We start from the raw sequence: 18,867 nt of genomic DNA, 5'->3' as shown, positions 1-18,867 counted from the left end.
CGTGATAAATAGACTCCTGATATTCTTTGGGAATACCTGAGATGGTTGGAAATCTAGGACATTTATCCTCATTTTCTTTTTTGTTATATTTATAATAATGTCTATCTCACTGGTAGTTTTTAAATGAGAATATCACAGTTGCATCCACATATATATAGCATCTGGGTAGTGGCTATATTCCACTTCAAGCAAAATACATCTTGTCTTCACACATGACCTTAACTTTCATTATTAAAATTTGTATCTTGAAAAATTACAAAACCCTGTGTTATGAGTCATTGTGTTTTGCTCAAGAACAGCTAACATCTTGAACACCAAACCTGAGAGTGCCGTTCCTACATTTCAGAATGAGCTTGTGATTCTATTTAGAAGATTGAAATGTCATGACTGAAATACTCGTTAGAGATCATCTAATCCACATTTTATAGTTGGGGGAAATAGACACAGTGTAAGGAAGGGATGTGATTATTGATTATGTTAGAGTAGATGGACTTAGGTTGTAAATAGTAACACACTACATCCATGCAGATGGGCAGATAATTTAAAAAAAAATTGTATTAAGTGAGGACCTCTCTGTCAGCAAAACAAAATAAAAAATGAGTAACGTATATGATCTCTTATTCAATTTGCCAAAAAGAGTATTTCTTTACTCTTTTGTCATAAACAATTCAAAAACAACCTTTAAGAACTGCAAAACTTTGAAAGAAAAAATAATTTGCAGATTACCCTCTGCAGAGGACAATTTACCCCTTGAATGTAATGAAGAATACTGAATTCTATTTCATATAAGGAACTCAATTTGCACTCACTCCTCCAGCTCTGAGGGGGTATACTACTAATTCCTGAAAGAAATCAAGTCTAAAAATTTCTGGAGGTCTTTCAAAGTGACAACTGTATTCTCTGAAACCCTTTTTTCTAGGGGACCCCTAATCTGTCAGTCACATGATGCTCCGAAGTTGAAGCGGGGGTTGGTTGTTTTGGGTGGGATGATGGGTCATCAGGCAGAGATAACTCAGTGACATCTGAGAGTCAGGAGATCTCAACTGCCATCCTTGTTTCATCACCAGCCAGCCCTGTGGCCTGAGCAAGTCCTCCCCAATGTGGCTTAGAGTTGCCCCTCTCTAAAGCAAGGCGTTAGATGAGTGATTCTCCATCTCTAAGAGGTTTCCTGGTGATTTGGCTTCCACCCATTCATCTCCAGGGCTCACTCTCTTCATGCACACAGAGCCTGCCCTAGTGCCAATTTCTGAGCTTCCCACCTGGTTAAACTTTCCACTTCTGAAAGCTTCTCCATCTTCAAGACTTTGTGGGCAAGAGCAATGACACGGAAGCCTTGCACTGTATAATTTCTTAGTTCCTTTGGGAAATTCTTGGGCACTGACAAGAGAGAAAAGAGAGGTAAATGCAGGTCCCACTAAAGGTGGCTCAACCCGTAAACAAAATTCTGGATACAGTCACTGTAATTTGTTCTAACTTTCCCTCCATAAAAATGCTTTAGTAGAAACACTACAGGGATTTCCCTGGTGGTCCAATGGGTAAGACTTCACCTTTCAATGTTTGGGGCAGGTGGTGGGGTTCAATCCCTGGCCCGGGAGCTAAGATCCCGTATGCCACTCAGCCAAAAAATCGAAATATGAAACAGAAGCATTATTGTAACAAATTCAACAAAGACTTTAAAAATGGTTCACATAAAAAAAATTTTTTTTAAATAGAACACTATAACTTCAGTTAAAGGCCACAAACAACTTCATCAGTATGTTATTCTTATAATCTAACAGAAATAAATGCCAAAGACGTACTGGTCATCAACTGGGTGTCACATACATTAGCTGAGCTCAGTAAAGACAGGCCTCAGGACCATCTTCCCAGATGAAATGAGGTACTGCAGGCTAAACTATCCCATTGCTTGTTTTTGTAATTAAGGTTTTATTGGAACACAGCCATGCCCATTTGTTTGTTACCTATGGCTGCTTTCAGGTTACAATGGCAGGGTTGAGCAGTTGAGCCAAAGATGGGGTAGCCTGCAAGGCCTAAAATGTTTATTACTTGGCTCTTTGCAGAAACGTTTGCCAATTTAGGTAATAGATGACACAGTGCCAACCTTTGTGTATTTTGATGTGGTAATCATAACTAAGGTTAGTATGTCTATAAAATTTGTATGGTTTATGTATGCATGGTTATATAAAGATATTAGGGAAAAGAATAGTATAATAAGAAGTGCAGTAAGTTAGGTTCTCGTCTCCACTGTGCTGCCAGCTAGCTTCCTGACCTTGGGCATTTTAAGTCTCTCTTCTGCATCTCAAATGAAGAGGTTATAGATGTCTATGCTCCTACTCAGCACAGACTTTCTGTAATTCTAAAATATCAATAATTCTGGAGGTGAGGCTCTATTTCAAGGAAGCTGCTAACTCTCTATTTCTTAAACACAAGAAGGAAAAAAAATCACTGAATATGTTATTATCATATGTCAAGGATCAGAAGTTAGGACAATAAGAAGAATTAGACTGACCAGACAAAGAAGCAGTGGCAAATAACACCTAAAAAAATAACAGCCAACGATAGACCAACAGTCTGTAAAGGATGGAGTTAATGGGAGCTATGAGGAAGATCAACATCAGAAAAATAGAGAGAATTCTAAAAAAAAATGACTCCAAGTAGAGAAAGAAGTAAAAGCAATCATTTGCCAATTCTTAAAATTCTAGGCACAAGCTGATGGCTATCAGCAATTGTAAGGAGAATATAGATGAAAATCAGGAGAAAAAAAGGCCAATTTTATCCAAATGAACTCATTTGAATGCAACAATATTCTTACAAATCTTGACTGCAGCTTAGAGAGTACATGTTTATAAGATGAAGAAACAATACAAATCAGCTTAAAATCTGGCCCAGAAAGACGAAATTGCTGTGAAAATTATCAATTACCTTGCTCTAATACCACCTAATTTACTCTAATCACTTTTTTTCCCTCAAAGATTTATTGTTTTTATATTCTCCTCCCACTGATCTGAGACACCATAAGTGGTTCCAGCTCCCAGGAGGTGGATGATAGAGCATCGCTGTTTACAGAATGAGTCTGGTGTTCAGACCTGTCTCTCTGGTTCCTTCTGAACACTCATTCTCACCGTCCCTGGTCCTCTGACCCCAGCGTAGTTTCCTGATTCGTCCTGATGCTTGTTTCACATCTCCTTCTCTAATGCTGCGTTGTGGTTGGGCATTTCTGGCAGGACCACAGTCTGATATTTACTCTCTGTTTCTTTGCTTTGAAATGATCACCTCTGCCTTAGCAGATCTGCTGGGCCCACTTTCCACCTACCGAGAAAACAACCACCTCCATGTTCATTGATTTAGGCTGGTTTTCTCTGTCTGTTTGAGTTTTTAAGTATTTTCACCTTCTGAAAGAGGGAAGTGCCACTTAGTACCTGTTTCAGGTCTGCAGAACTGAGCCAGCATCTCCGGGGCTCCCTTCATGTAGACATGGAACTGATCCTCCCCCACCAGCTGAGCAACCACAGACATCCTCTGCAGGCTGGAGGAAAATGGAAACTGACGCAGGACGATGATGGCTTCCACAGGACTCTAAGTGCACAAAGAGAGGGGAGCTTAAGAAGCTATTAAGGAAGATTTAGCAGATGTACACCAACAAATAGTCTTTACTCTGCAGTGAGTCCAGGGACGTGAGGTGATATGTTGTCACAACATTGATATTTTTCTAGCTGCATCTAAAGCGGTTCCCTCATCAAGTTGTCTGGTCTACAAAGCCCGTTCCCTCGGCTGCCTGAGAAGTCCTAATCATCTTCCAGGACAAGCGCATAGGTCACCTTCTCTGAGGTACTTCTCTCTCAGCAACACTGCTCACTCCCACCTCTGGACTCCTGCTGCCCTTTCTTCAGCCTTTATTCCAGCACTTGGCACGCTGTATTGCATTTGTTTGCACCGGTATTGATTTTTCTATCAGTCCATGTATTCCTTCAGCACAGAGCACAACATGCCTAGTTTTGAAATCACTTTATCTCTTAGCACCTAGCACAGGGCTTGAGTATACATAGGTATTTTGTGAGTGTTTGTTGAATAAGCTAACGGACAAATTTAGGAATGAAGGAATGAGCAAACCAACTGTAGATACAGTTAGGATAAGGCAAAATAATAAGAATATAAAAATATATAAAAGGCAGGGGAATTTCACCAGTTTTAAGGGGAAAGGTTTATATAATGTAAAGAAGCAAACTATACCTGACTGGCTTTTGGTCCTGGCTTTATTATTACATTTGAATCTGATATTCCACGTTTGCAGTAGTCTGCATTGCAATCTTCGATTATCTGCTTTCAAATGAAAACATTCATAAGATTCCTTACAGAAAAATAATAAGAAAGAAATACCTCTCGTTTGCATAGCACTTTCATCTTTTCAAAGCCCCTTTTACATTTTTTTTCTCTTCTAAGCCAATTATTTTAATACCATCATTATCAAATTTCTGTTGTTTCGATTCATATTAAGGATCTTACTGTAAACTGTCAAAGAGCAGAATGATTGTGATTACATTTTAAGTCGTAACTGATTGTGTGTGTGTTTGCGCGCTCAGTTGTGTCTGACTCTTTGAAGCCCTATGGACTGCGACCCTCCCAGGCTCCTCTGTCCATGAGATTCCCCAGGCAAGAATACTGGAGTGGGTTTCCACTTCCTTTCCCAGGGCATCTTCCTGATCCAGGGATTGGACCCGTTTCTCCTGCATCTCCTGCTTTGGCAGGCAGATTCTTACCTCTGAGCCACCTGGGAAGCCAGCAATAATTGATGGAGGAAGCATTAACTGCAGCCCACTGGCTCTTCCTAAAAGGTATGTCTTGTAAATTGACAAGGGTGGAGACCTATTCTCCATTACACCTGAGCACATTAGCTCCCAGATGACAGAGGATTGAATCTTGAACTACTTCTTAGGCTACTTCTATGCTACTAGCCTAACTGGTTAGCTAGAGAGTTACAAGTTAGCTGCTAGCAAATTAGAAAGCATATTTGAAAATAATTTGTATTCTTTGGATGTTACAGCACTATAAGTTATACCATCTGAAGAACCAATATTTAGCTAAAATATGGGAAAGGCAGTCAGATAAAAATAAGTAGTAGAAGTAAGAAAATAAGAGACAACATCTGGTCTCTGCTCTACCACTTACTTGCTCAACCTTGGGGACATCACTTTGTTTCTCCAAATCTCAATTTCTTTGGAAAAATATTCTGACATTCCTTATGGTTGCTAATATTCTTAGAGTCTATAAAAACATTTTTACTCCCCCTTATGCTTAGTGAAAGTTTCTTAATAACCAAAAGATGTTTAACTAGAGGCTTATTCAGCTTTAAACTCACTGAACAACCTTGCAGTGTTATGCTCTGTTTGGAGTGGATACAGCTGGTCTTAAAAACAGTTCTTACAGAGCTAATAGTAAAGATTTATGTCCCCACATAAGACCCCAACTCGTATGTCACTTGTACATAGAGAGGAAGCCTCCTCTTTTGGAGAAGGGGGAGCAGTGTTAGAACCAGGATCAAAGTCATATAGAGTAATAATGACCATGTGGAACTCCTCACTGCGTCAGCACCAGCGATGCTGGTAAGGACGTTGGTGCTGCTTGCTTATAATAATTACACTGATTCCTCTCTATTAAGATCCAGGAAAGTGATTTCTGTCTTGCCTTTATATTGCAAATAAAAAATGCTGCCTTCCATATCAGCAAAAAAAGAATGTTGCAGCCATCAAGCCATCACATGACAGCCATCTGGATGGTGAACCCTGAGGGAACTCAGGATGGAAACTCTGCCTGCCACTGCAGCCACCTCCTACAGTGCACCCTTAGGAGGAGACTCAGGATGCCTGATGTTTCAGTGGTAAAGAATCTTCCTGTAATGCAGGAGATGCAGGAGACATGGGTTCAATCCCTGAGTCGGGAAGATCCCCTGGAGGAGGAAAATCCTATGGGCAGAGGAGCCTCACAGCCACCTCCAACAGCGCACCCTGAGGAGACTCAGGTTGTGAAAACACAGGACACTAGCCCCAGACAGCTGAGATGCATATCAAAGAAAAGATTTCAGTGAGCCCAGACTCTTGCATCTTCCCATACAAATAAAAGCACTAAATTCCTTAAATTGAGATATGTGGTTTTCTTTAATTAACAGTAATTTTTTTTTGTTGTTTTTATTGCAACTACCTTGTCTTTGTTCCAGAAACTCCTATACATGTATCCTAGCTACCTACCCCATCTTCTCTCTTCAGAGCTCTTTGAATTATCTGAGATGCTGTGTTTTGGGCTTAAGTCCTCAGTTTTGTCTGTCAAATAAAACATAACTCAACTTTGAGGCTGTGCTTTTTTTTTTTTTTTCTCAATTGGCAGTATCAAGTATCAAGCATTTCTCCACAGCAAACGCTCTAATTTTACTTACTGATATCAGAAATTTCCCTGTTTACCAGGTTTCCCCTTTTATTACTTTGGCCTCTATAAATCCACAATTTTCCTACAATAAATCTTTAAATTAGCCTCTTTGTGAACTGTCCTTCAGGCTTCCCAGGTGGTGAGTGGTAAAGAATCTGCCTGCCAATGCAGAAGATGCAGGAGACATGGGTTGGATCCCTGGGTCAGGAAGATACCCTGGAGTAGGAAATGTCAACCCACTCCAGTATTCTTGATGGAAAATTCCATGGACAGAGGATCCTGGTGGGCTATAGTCCATGTGGTCTCAAAGAGTTGGAAAACATGACTGAGCACACAAACTCTGTCAAGGGGTTCTACAGGTCCCTACAATTGTTTGTTTTCTCTTCTTTACAGCTCTGTTTAAATGCTGTTCTGCATTTCAGTTAAGTAGTTTCAGAAAAAAAAAAAATTTTTTTTTTTTTTGGAGGGAAGAACAATGTAGTTAATTAACTAACTAATGAATGAATGAATATCCTCCATTCTTTGGACACTTTACAATGCAATGCCTTCAGGCTCACAGTTTCAAAGCTCCAGAAGTGAGTCATTGTTATCCAAATACACATATGAGGTAATGATTCAGAATCTTTGATCTGGATTTGAGGTCAGAAAGGTAGAGAGTGGTAGAGTCAAGTAGTTTCCCCATCCTGTCATGACAGTCGCCAGTAGGAAATTATATCCTTCAGCCTATCATTCACACACAGCTGAGGAAATTGAACCCACTGGATTGAGGGGCCTCCATTCTGGTGTCAAACCCTTTCGCTGGGTTGGGAAGATCCCCTGGAAAAGAAAATGGCAACCCGCTCCAGTATTATTGCCTGGAGAATTCCTTGGACAGAGGAGCCTGGGGGGCTACAATCTGTGGGGTTGCAAGGAGTAGGACATGACTAAGCCGACTAACACTTGTAAGACCTATATTGTCTATTAATAATACAGTAGCTACCAACCAATTGTGGCTATTTCAATTATTTAAAATTTAAAAACTTAAAATTCAGTTCCTAAGTTGCATACCCACTGTTCATATGCTCAATAGCCAGTGTGGCTAGTGGCTACTGTGTTTACAGTACTGCTTTGGATGAGTGTTTCTCCAAGGATGTTTGTGCTATAGTTTGGCCTGTCAAGGCTTTTGTGGTGAAACAGGTTTAGTAAATGCTGCATATTATATCCTCTCGTGAATATTCACAATACACCACTGTACATTAACATTAAAGAAACTCTATAGTCAAGAAATCAAATTATCTTTCTTTAAATATCAGTTCCCAAATTTATTTCATGGTAGAACACTATATCATGTTGCAAAGGTTTGTAGAGTTTTGGAGCAGAGATTGGGAGATTCAGGTAGGATCAGACCTTCATTCATTCATACACTGCTATGATTCTCTGGGTTTCAACCAAAGTTAGGAAAGCTTAGGCACTCCCAGTGAGTATTGGATATTTCTTCACATTTTCTTCATTCAGTTGAACCAAGAAATAATCACCTTACCCAAGAGGTACCCTCAAACATTTTGAGGTCCAGTGGATCTCCCTGGATGGTCCCATCGAGGAGGATCAGAGAATGGCAACTGGCCATGGCGGCACACTGTGGGCCCCAGGGCAGAGCCTTGCCTGAGGTGAAGCTGTGGACTTCCTGGAAACTGGTTGAGAAAATAGTTAGCAAGTTAAGATCTTCTACAAAATCATTTTGCACACCCTGTCCTTCAATTTTACTGAGATAAACTTCACTGATACCTCACCTCTATGCTCAAAACCTTCACTAGCTCCCCTCCCCCCCCCCCATACCTTGTATGATAAATTCTGAGTGTTTGGGTATAATCACAGGGCATAATTGACTTGATGGACATGAGTTTCCGCAAACTCCAGGAGATAGTGGAGGACAGGTAAACTTGGCATGCGGCAGTTCATGGAGTGGCAAAGAGTTGGACACAACTTTGTGACCGAACAACAGAGCCTTTTGTCAGGTTGCCTGCAGCCAGCCCACAGGGTGGCAGTGTTGTGGGAAGACAGACTGTGGGAAGGCTCAGAGCTGACATCTGCAAATTGCAGAGCTGTCTCTAGAAAATAACCCAACCGAGGCAAGAAGTCTCCAGGCCAGTGGGGTAGCAGGGATGGAAAGGAAGCCTGCCTGCTGGCTCCGTTGTCTTCAAGTAAAAGCAGGCGTGGCTGGGAATTTTCCTGGCAGTCCAGTGGTTAAGATTCCACCCTTACAACTCAGGGGGCGTGGGTTCAATTTCTGGTCCTGGAACTAAGATCCCATATGCTGTGCTTAGTCGCTTAGTTGTATCCAGCTCTCTGAGACCTTATGGACTGTAGCCCGCCAGGCTCCTTGTCCATGCGATTGTCCAGGCAAGAATACTGGAGTGGGTTGCCGTGCCCTTCTCCAGGGGATTTTTCCCCACCCAGAGATCGAACCCAGGTCTCCCGCAATGTAGGAGGATTCTTTACCATCTGAGCCACCAGGGAAGCCCACGTTGTGCAGCATGGCCCCCAAATTTAATGAATAAGTACAATAAAGAAAAAAAAAGCAGGCATGGATTCAAATAGTTCTCACAAGTCGGCCCTTTGGCTTTCACCCCTATTTCTTAAAACTCCTGGCATGGATATCTAGCATGAAAAAACTCATTTCCCTATTTGACAGTAGACGTTCTCTCCTCCCATCTTACAGCCGAATAAAAACTGTATCCAGGGTTTCTACTTCTCTCAAAGTCTCAGAGTATGAGGGGAAAAGGAGGGAAAGAAGGAATGGAAACTGCAAACATCCCTTTCCCCTTTCACTGCTCTGGTCAGTAGAAGTCTGCCTGTCTGGACCAAAACCTGATCTGTGCATCTGAGTACCCAGAAGCAGAGGCACATTAATATGAGCCCAGGGAGTTCACTGACATGCAGCCCAGGAATCTTCTGCAACGTCACACTGCCTGACTACTGTTCCCTTGTGCCAGGGCTGTACCCAGGACCCTGTCACCAACCTGGAGTCCCTGCGTGACGCCTTCAGTGACAGCAGCCTCAGCCACTGTTTGGAGCCCGGGTGGTATACCCAGGGCTCAAGAGCAGCACTGTCTCCACCCTGACTGAGAAGGTGGGTCCCTGCCCTGCAGGGAAGGGAGTGCAGGGGGCATTCTCTGAGGATGGGCACTCCCTCCTGTCTCTAGCTCTGTTTTGGGGATAGTGTTTATGTGATTGCCCTCTCCACTCCCCGTTGTTACTGTTGAGTCACTAAGTCATGTTTGATTCTTCATGACCCCATGGACTGCGGCACACCAGGCTTCCCTGTCCTTCAGTACCTCCCAGAGTTTGCTCAAACTCATGTCCATTGAGTCAGTGATGCTATCCAACCATCTCATCCTCTGTCACCACCTTCTCCTCCTGTCTTCAATCTTTCCCAGCATCAAGGTCTTTTCCAATGAGTCGGTTCTTCACATCAAATGGCCAAAATATTGGAGCTTCAGCTTCGGCTCTGCTCCCTATTGCCAGCTTTTAAACCTTGTCTGTAAAATTTCTAGCCATACTCCTTTCAAAACCCATCTCATTTGTTATCTCCTCCAGGTGGTATTCCTTGATCTATTCATTTTCAAAATGAATTTTTACCTTTTATTCACTATGTTATTATAAAAATTAGGACTGTGTCTTTTATCAAGCAATCTTTATTATGTCTTCTTCTCTATTGTGATATCTGTGCCTTAATTCTTTTCCCAGCCTATGTGGTATATTGCAGATGGGTCCATTTGCACCTTTCATCTCACTAGAGTGTGAACTCCATGAGGGGGGAGATGGAGGTCTTCCTTTCTGGATTTCCCACCTCACAAGCCACCCAGGAAGTCTATGCAGTTTTAAATTAAGCACAGTCCTGATTTCACTCTTTGCTTTTATGTTTTATTCACTCAACTCCCTAACCGTCCACCTAAAAAAAAATTAGGGTTAGGGTTAGGGTTAGGAAAAAAATTCCTATTTTTTTCCACCTATTCTATTCGATTTTTCATGTGGAGTTTGAAGATCTACTTTCCCCCTCTGATTCTGAATTTAGAACTCATTTAATTTAACAAGTTAGATTAATGGGGAGCCAGTACCAGCCAGTTATTATGTATATTTTATGTGAGATTCATCCCTCAACACTGGAAGGATGGACTGGAGTATCACAAGGTAGCCCCACCAATCACACACTCTGTCTTCATTACAGTGTCTTCATTACAATTACCAGTTGTCAGCAGTAGGGACAGTCCCCCAGAGGTCCAGTCCGTCTTCTGTAAGAGTACCAGTCTACAAAAAAATTAGAATGGGTTTTAGCAGAAAATTTAGAGCTTTTAATTATAATTTACACAAAACCCAAGCTTCTAAGAAACCAAAGTACACTTAGCTGTCCCAAGCCCTTTCTTTTTACATTAGATGTTTATTTTTAAAAAAATTTCATTATTGTTTATATTTGTAGTAAATGTGATACTCAGTTCTCCATTAGTTTTCTTTTTTTTCTTCTGAAAACAGATTTAAAAAATTTTTATTTTCCATTTGTTCAATGATTCTTTTAAAAATTTAATTTATTTTTTATATTTCATTAAAGTATAGTTGATGCAAAATATTCTACAAGTTATAGGTGTACTATACAGTGATTCACAATTTTTAAAGGTTATGCTCCATTTATACTTATTATAAAATATTGGCCAAGCCCTTACTGGCAAGCATCAAATTTTAAATCAGAGAAGAGCACCTGAAGGAAAGATTCAGTCGGTGACAAATGATTCCCAAAAGACCATGTTGAAAATTAGCTTGGGTCTAGTCACTAATTATTATCAAATGCAAGTGTTTCATTTTGTTTGTTTACTGCCATGACCACTGCTGTTGCTGAATGAGAAAGTTTCAGTGAATAGAAATCCAACAAGAACCAGCTCAAGTCTGACTTCTCAGTTGGCACCTGCTGTCTTTCTAAAGCAGAAGTCAGAATTTTTTTCTTTCTTTGCAAGACTATTTAGTTCCTAGAGTGCCATATGGTTCACAGCTATTTCCTAAAAATATGGGTGACATGGTGACTGTCCAGATTGATAATGAAATGTTGATAAAGGGCTTTGAGACTACAGAGAGAAGTGAAGTGCTCATCATAAATATTAATTAATGCCCAGGAATGGGTTTGACTGTTAGATCAAGAGGAGAATGGTGGGGAGGGTTGATTTGCTGTATCAGGGGAAAGTATTTGTCAGATAATGTAGCAGAGAAAGCAAAATGGGGCTGAGTGCTATCACAGCACTTTTAATTTGCCCATTGCTTCATAGTCGGTTATTAATTACAAACCCTAGTGTCTATGCAGTAGGCCAATGGCATTCGGCCTGGTCTACACCCAGTCAGAGTAAGGAGGTGGCTACCACTGGCTCAGCTCTAACTGTCAGTAATGCATTGCGAAGTGCTAGGGAATGTCCTTTTCAACACTGACACCCAGGTTTCTGACACTTTTTTCCTTGAAAATCATCACCATATAAGACACTGAAATTTGCAGTTTTCCATAAAATGATATCTTTTATCATCATAGCACATTTGCATTAGCACCATGCTTTACAGTGAAGTGTCTGCAGTGCTTTCTCTTCTTACAGCTGAGTAAATAGGGTACAGGCAGTCTCAGTATAAAGGTGAAATGAGCAACCCAAGGGTCCAGTGGCACATAGATTGGAGAGAAAGAACCAGGATCCAGGCTGTTTGGAGACTTCCACCAGGAGACAAATGTTAACTGAATTCTGAAAATCATGTGGAGAGACAAAGTCTGTACTGAGCTTCTGGGTTAAAGAAACAAGGAAAGTTTGTTTTATTAACTAATTGGGACGTCAAGGGGAGCTAACAGGCTTCATGTAGGTTATTCCTTCAAGAACAACAACAGCAAAAGAAAAAAGCAAGACACCTCTTGTTTCATGTACCTCCTATATTTTATAAGGACTCCAATTTGTGTGATTAGATCCCAAAGGCTCTTGAGATGCTCCATTTCAGCAAGAGTTAGCAACTTAATTCAAACTGAAATGTTTTCCTGATGATTAGATATGTTTTAAAACATCAATATCTTGAACATGAAAACAGAGATGATACCATAGCAAAAATAGATAAGGGACAAAGTTATTTCTCTACATGAAAGTAACCCTTATACAATAAAACTAACCATAAATGGAAAAAGCACTAAATTACAGTTGCTGTTCTAAAGCGAATAAGATAGAAAAATAAAACTTATTAGTATAAATACTAGCCTAGGCTTAGACTGAATTGAATAGAAAAGAGAGAGAAAGAACCTGTTTTAAAGAACTTGTAACAAACCAGTGTAAAACTAGAAATATATGGGAATAAATATACTCAGAAGCCCAGTGGTGAATATCTTCTAAATTGAAATAACACTAGATGGAAATTCAATTGATTGTGGAGGGTTTTATTCTAACATCATGGTGGTAGAGTTTATAATATGAAAGCTAGAAAGAAACAGAGAATTGTACTTCAACTATCTTATCTTAAAAAGTCACACAGAAATTTAGTGTCAGCTTCATGATTAGATTTCTCATTTCGCTGATTCCCAATCATGAGTCTGCATAATAAGATGCCATCACGACATATGGAGTCTGGCCAAGTCTGCTGTCGAGCATCCTTAGGACAGTCTAGCAAAGGAGCACGAGGATGTGGAGGGAAAACCTTTCTACAGAAAGGAAAGGGAACACCTCTGGAAAAATTAGTTTTAGAAACAGATATGTAATGAACACATTTTGTAAATCTCCCTCCTATATTCTACACACTGGTGAGGCTGCTGGGTCAGTAATAGGAATTGCTGTCAAGAGTTGTTTTCTGGCCCTGAATTTAAGAGGTAGCTACTGTTAAGTTAACCTTACAGGTTTCTTTGTCAAAGGAAACTAGAAAAGAATAGAACTGAAATGATGTAAGAGCTATGCCACTTCTACCTGGGGACCAGGACTTATCAGGTCTGCTCATGGTGTCTCTCCAGCTTGGCCTTTGCTCCCTGTTCCTGACCTCTTTGTCTAGGACAAGGAGCCATCTTTTCAGAGCACGTGAAGCCCTGAGCAACTGGGCTCATCGGTCCCAGCTGCATCCTGACCACGCAGCCACGTTCTCACCACCCAGATCTGGCTCCCTGCCTGTTGCATCCCTGGTACCTGTGTGCTGCTGGGCTGCTCACCGCTGAGCCTGGGGCCCATTCTGCCTGACAGCCAAAGCCACAGCTCAGAGGTGACTCCCACCTGCGGCAGGTAACCACATCCCAGTGCTTGGCTCATTATTTAGCATGCATTTCACTGTGTTTTCATCATCTATGTTTCCCTATCACCTGCTTCCTCAACTAGCTCGTGAGCTTCTCAAGAGCCCAAAACATCTCATTAATGGGGCTCTCAGCCAATGTCAGTAATCTAAAAAGCAGCAAAACCTTCATCATTTATTCTCATGAAAACAAAGTGAAGACATGGAGGGACCAGACCAGACCCCTGCAGTAGAGCTGGTAAACTAGGTACCCAGGTGAGGTGGTTGATAATGCAGCCCTGCCTGGTCCCCCACAGGAGCCACAGAGAGGGGTCTTGGGACCTGTCCCAGAGCAGCTATCCCCTCCTCTGAACACACTCCCCTTCTGCCACCTTTCCAGGCCCTAAGCACAGACAATCTGCCCCAGTCCTGAGGCTCGACATCCTGGGAAGCAAAGGGGAAAAGAGGGACCAGAGTGTGTAAACACAGGTCACAGCCCCTGCTTTCCAGTTCCTGAAAAGAAGCAATGGAGGAGAAATGAATGTGCTCCCTTCAGCTTTGGACAAAGCACCAAGGGAACAGAAATGTTTCTCATATTTTTCTTTTTCTTTTTTTTTGCCTGAAAAAAGCCAGTTGCTCATAAAAGTGATTACAGTAAGAGATTGTTTTGAAACCCGAAACAGGCACAAAAATATTAAATTTGACGGGAAAGAAATGTTTGATGTGATGGCTAAACCACTTCCTCAGGACTCGGGAGAGCAGGCTTGTAGAACATGCTCTCACACCAGCCCCGTGTGTGACCTCCGTGGCCTCCGTATTCCCATCTGTCCCAGGAGGGTGCTGGGCTAGACAGTCTCTGAGGCCCTTCCCGACTCAGCCATGTCCCCAGATCATTAACCTCCAACCTGGGGAGTTGAGCTCATACTTTGTCAAAGCACACAAGATTGATTTGCCCACACATATTGATCCTCTGTGGGGAGATGCAGAAGATTCTCTTTTTCTTCAGCCTCCTCTGTGCGTACACGATGCCTGTGGTCAGGGCAGCTGGCAGCACAGGCGGGACCGCCACGGTGAGGAGGAGCAGGGCCATGGCCATGGTGTCTTGTGGAGAGGCCTGGGGAGGGAGGGACACACAGGTTAGCCCGGCAGAAAGCATGGGCACCCTTCCTGGCTCCATCTCCTGTCGTACCAATGGAGTTCTGGAAGCTCAGAAGAGTCATCATGAGCCAGCTGTCTTGGTTGGACTGAGTATTCTCCAGGCCAAGTCTGAGAAATCAACAAATGGTCACCCACTGCAGAGGAAAGGAGACCCTGGACCCCCAGCCCACATCCTACTGTCCTGCTTGACCCAGCTTCTCTCCACTCAGCCTTCTGTCCACCCAGAGGGCCACCCCTTCTTTGCCCATCAGGCATTTGCACAGCCTCTGGACTCCTGGTCACTGGGACTAGACCTGAGTTGTAATATTTCACACATGGCCTGACTGTTGCTTTCTCAACAGTTCTACAAACTCCTCTGGCACAGCATCTCTGAAGTCATCTTGGAATTCATCTTACTCGTCACCAGATGCAGAGCCTAGCACTTTCTGACCCAGAGAAGGTGCTCAACACATGCGTGGAGTGCCTGGAAACCTGGTGAAAACTAGGACCAGGATTCTGCCAAGATCTCGGTATATATTTACTGCTCTGGGGAAGCCAATAATAAAACTAGCTTGTTCTCACTGGATACATACCCAGGAACAAGCACTGTGCACACACACTGTTTAGTTACTCCTCACAACCGCCTTGTAATGTAAATACTGTTATTTTCTCCATTTAACAGAAGAGAAAATTGAGACTTAAAAAGTAAACAACTTTCCCAAGGCCACATGCTGGTTAAATGGTGAGAATATAATCCCTAATCTATTCATCTAGAGGGAGGGCACAAATGTGTGACTGATATATCATATTACCAAGCCAAGTCTCACGGAATCAGGATTCCAGGCAATCTACCGAGGATCACAAGACTAATAAAGGCAGGGCCGAGATCAAATCACAGGCTGCATAATTTTCCCATGCTCTATTAACTAATGGCCTTCCCTCTACAACCTTGCCTAGGTTTTTATGAAATTACCTTGATTTTAGCCATAAAGTTATCTTTTCAGTATTGGAAACATAGATTCAAGTTTAGTAACAATGGCTACTTGGCACATCTTTGGGCCAATTCTAGTTTATCATGAAATCCATCATTTCCTGATTTTGCCAACCCCAGCCACAGAAGAGCTTTAACCCTGAAGACTCAGCCCTGCCTAACACTGAGCCAGTGCAGATAGAAGCAGCCAAAATGTCTGCAGGTCCGGACCTACAAGAAGACGGGGTGTGCAATGAGAATGCTGCTTTGGTATGTATTGGACATTGAGTCTTGCCCAAGAAACTCTCATATGCAATCACCACCAGGGCTTCCTGGCCCATAGGAGAGGGCTTTTGCTTCTTTTCCTGCTCATGTTCTCCAGATGAAACTGGCACACTGCCTTAAATTCCAGCCCCACTGGTTTTGACTTTCTTCCTCACTCTTTCCAGACTCTATTCTACTGGTGCCCATGTGCCCTGGTCTCCTCTGCCCTCCTCCCCCCTAGAAATGCTCTCTGAGAGTTTCTTTCAGATTGCAATGACTATGCAGAACTCAAGTTTGAACATGAACATTGCCTAAAAATTCTTGTGGCTGCCTTTGCTTCTCGCACACTCAACACACACACTTTTCTATGCCATCACCAATGCCATCAGTTTGGGCATTTTAAAGAGTCCACTCACTCCTGGTTTCACACCTGTGTTTGAATCCTTTTATTCACAATGTTTTATTCTCCCCTATAAGCCCACACTGCTATGATCCCAGCATGTTTTATAGAAGAGACTGCAAAATTCATAACAGAATCAGATTCTCAGGACCAGAAAGGACCTCATGGGTTATTTGTGACAACTCTTTCCTGTACAGCCATCACAACTATTCAGAGAGACATCCAAACAAAACCAGACATCACGAAGCTTATAAAGGGAAGTGCGGATCCATACAGTACACAGCTCTGTAAAAGCAGACATTCAATTTCATCTCAGAACCCAACAAGAACACAGGGCAACTCATTGACTGCCTGATGTGTTGAGTATTCCCTTGACAATATACACACTCAAATACATCAACACTTTCAAATAGTCCAAATGTCTAGGCATGGCATTCAATATCCCCTTTAATCTGATCTAATCCTACCTTATTAGATTTATTTCATAACTGCTTGATAGTTTCAGCATTCCTTTGTGTTTTTCTGCCTTTGCATTTTTGTCATTCAAATGTGTATATCCTTTACTGCTTTCTAATCTTAAGACCAAATCTTCCCCATCCTATAATGTTTGAGAAGCATGTATTTCCTCTGAGGGAGCATATATTCCTCTGGGCTTGGATATCACAAATGCCACACATGCTGTAACCTTTCACTCCTATCCAGGTGGTGAAAGGAGCTGTGAACTTCACAACTATGCCTTCCAATACAATTTCCACTAATCACATGTGGCTATTTTAATTTTTAAAAATTGAAAATTTATTTCCTTTATTGCACCAATACATTTCAAGTGCTCAGTGAACACATAGTTAACGGCTAGCAAGTTGACCAGTGTAGAGATATAGAATATTTTCATCATTCTAGAAAGCTCTATTGGATGACATTGATTCAGAATGGTGAGACTAAAAGGAAATTTTATCTAACCCTTTAGTTAGGTTAAGTTCCTTGAGAAAGTTATTCTATTAAAAAGCCCTACCCCCAAGTACTTACTCCACGGTACAGAAATACACCAAGGGCATAGAAAAAACCCATGATTCCAAGGAAGGCCAGGGACACTATGAACTTGAAGGCATCATTGTACAGTTTGAAGTTCAGAGGCCGAGGGTAGAGGATGGATCTCACCAAGTCCCCTTTGGCTGTATTGTAACCTACACGAAGATAATCACAAGTGGTGTAAGGTCCTTTAATACATTTTCCCCTAAAACCAAAAAGAAAAAAATGGTTTGCACTGAATTAAGAATTGGTTAATAGAGTCATTTGAATATGGAATTAAAATTGCATTGTTGTGACTTAACAGTTTTACATTTATTATTCTTCCAAGCTGCCAGGAACAATAAATGATGTTCACTCAGCCCTTCTCAAGTTCTCTTGCTCTGGGGGTCAGTGTCTCAGTGGCTCAAACAATGTAACCCCCACTTCACATATGGGGCTCAGAAAAAGACCAAGGAGCTGATGAAGGCAATGACCAGAGAACAAGAAATGCTGAGAGAAGAAGACTTTAAGAAAAATATGAAAAAAAAAAAGAAAAATATGTGTTGAAAGTAATGGAAAATTAAGAGAAAAGTAAAGCACAAGGCAAGTAATCTTATATGCCCCTGGTCATGTTATTCTTAAACTCAAAAACCTTCCAGACCACACACATTTTAGAATAAAGTTCAAATTTGTAGGCATGGCATTTGAGGTCTCCTGCCTCACTAGGCTTATCCCTAGTCCCTGCTACCTGGTCCCAGAAGGCCTCCATGCATTCCTTCCTTTACGTTTCTTAGACACAAATTAGCCTATTTTTCCAGTTCTCTGATATGATTGGCTAAATCCTTCCCACTGTATCAGGTTTGGCTCAAAATACCATCTCTTCAAATAAGTATTTCCTGAATTCTACTCCCATATTTCATAATCAAAGCAATTTCTCCCTCTGTCTATAATTTAGAGCTGGTATTTGCCAGTTTCAAGAAAGGATAAAAACCACTTGGTTGTATGACATCCCTCTATGCACTGTGTTTTGTTAGCTGTAAATCCATCTGTCTCTTGTAATCAGATCATAATCTTCTTTGAGGGCAAAGCATATCTCACATTTGCTTTTCTTTAGCCTTCTATGCATAACACTTAGTAAATACTCATTCACCTCTAAAGTACTGGCAAAAAGAGTGACTACTATATATTCCAGACATGAATCAGTATTGTAAGTATAAAGCATGCCTTAATCCCACTTCTTGATGAACATCTGTTCTCCTCAAACATGGCTTTGTAGACTTTGAAGGAAAACAGCTGAGTTTTCTCTAACCTGTTGCTTTAGCATTTTACAAGCTCAAATCAGGAGTTTCCATAAACTCCACCCATTAGTTTTTTCTTAGGCAGCAGCTTGAGGGATATTCTCATGCCCACTGACTACTTTGAGCATAAAAACCCCTCA

The 18,867-nt window shown here is 41.6% G+C and overlaps 1 protein-coding gene across 5 annotated transcripts in view; it reads right to left on the bottom strand.

Moving 5' to 3' along the window:
- The window catches only part of ATP13A5 (ATPase 13A5), a 113,958-nt gene that overhangs the window by 43,560 nt on the left and 51,531 nt on the right, over positions 1 to 18,867 (bottom strand). For 4 of the 5 annotated variants that reach the window (XM_043473355.1, XM_043473352.1, XM_043473354.1 and 1 more), the window contains 7 exons: positions 17,448 to 17,605; positions 14,576 to 14,764; positions 10,643 to 10,704; positions 7,937 to 8,087; positions 4,231 to 4,320; positions 3,420 to 3,576; positions 1,260 to 1,377 (listed from right to left, as the gene is read on the bottom strand). In XM_043473355.1, coding sequence (XP_043329290.1) covers positions 1,260 to 1,377; positions 3,420 to 3,576; positions 4,231 to 4,320; positions 7,937 to 8,087; positions 10,643 to 10,704; positions 14,576 to 14,764; positions 17,448 to 17,605 — 925 coding nt within the window. The remainder of the gene's footprint in view (positions 1 to 1,259; positions 1,378 to 3,419; positions 3,577 to 4,230; positions 4,321 to 7,936; positions 8,088 to 10,642; positions 10,705 to 14,575; positions 14,765 to 17,447; positions 17,606 to 18,867) is intronic. The other variant, XM_043473353.1, reaches the window with a different exon arrangement.

Source organism: Cervus canadensis, chromosome 7 (genome assembly GCF_019320065.1).
Source record: "Cervus canadensis isolate Bull #8, Minnesota chromosome 7, ASM1932006v1, whole genome shotgun sequence".
Taxonomy (NCBI): Eukaryota; Metazoa; Chordata; class Mammalia; order Artiodactyla; family Cervidae; genus Cervus; species Cervus canadensis.
The sequence above is the reverse complement of the archived record's forward strand: the minus strand, read 5'-3'. Positions and strand labels throughout refer to the sequence as shown.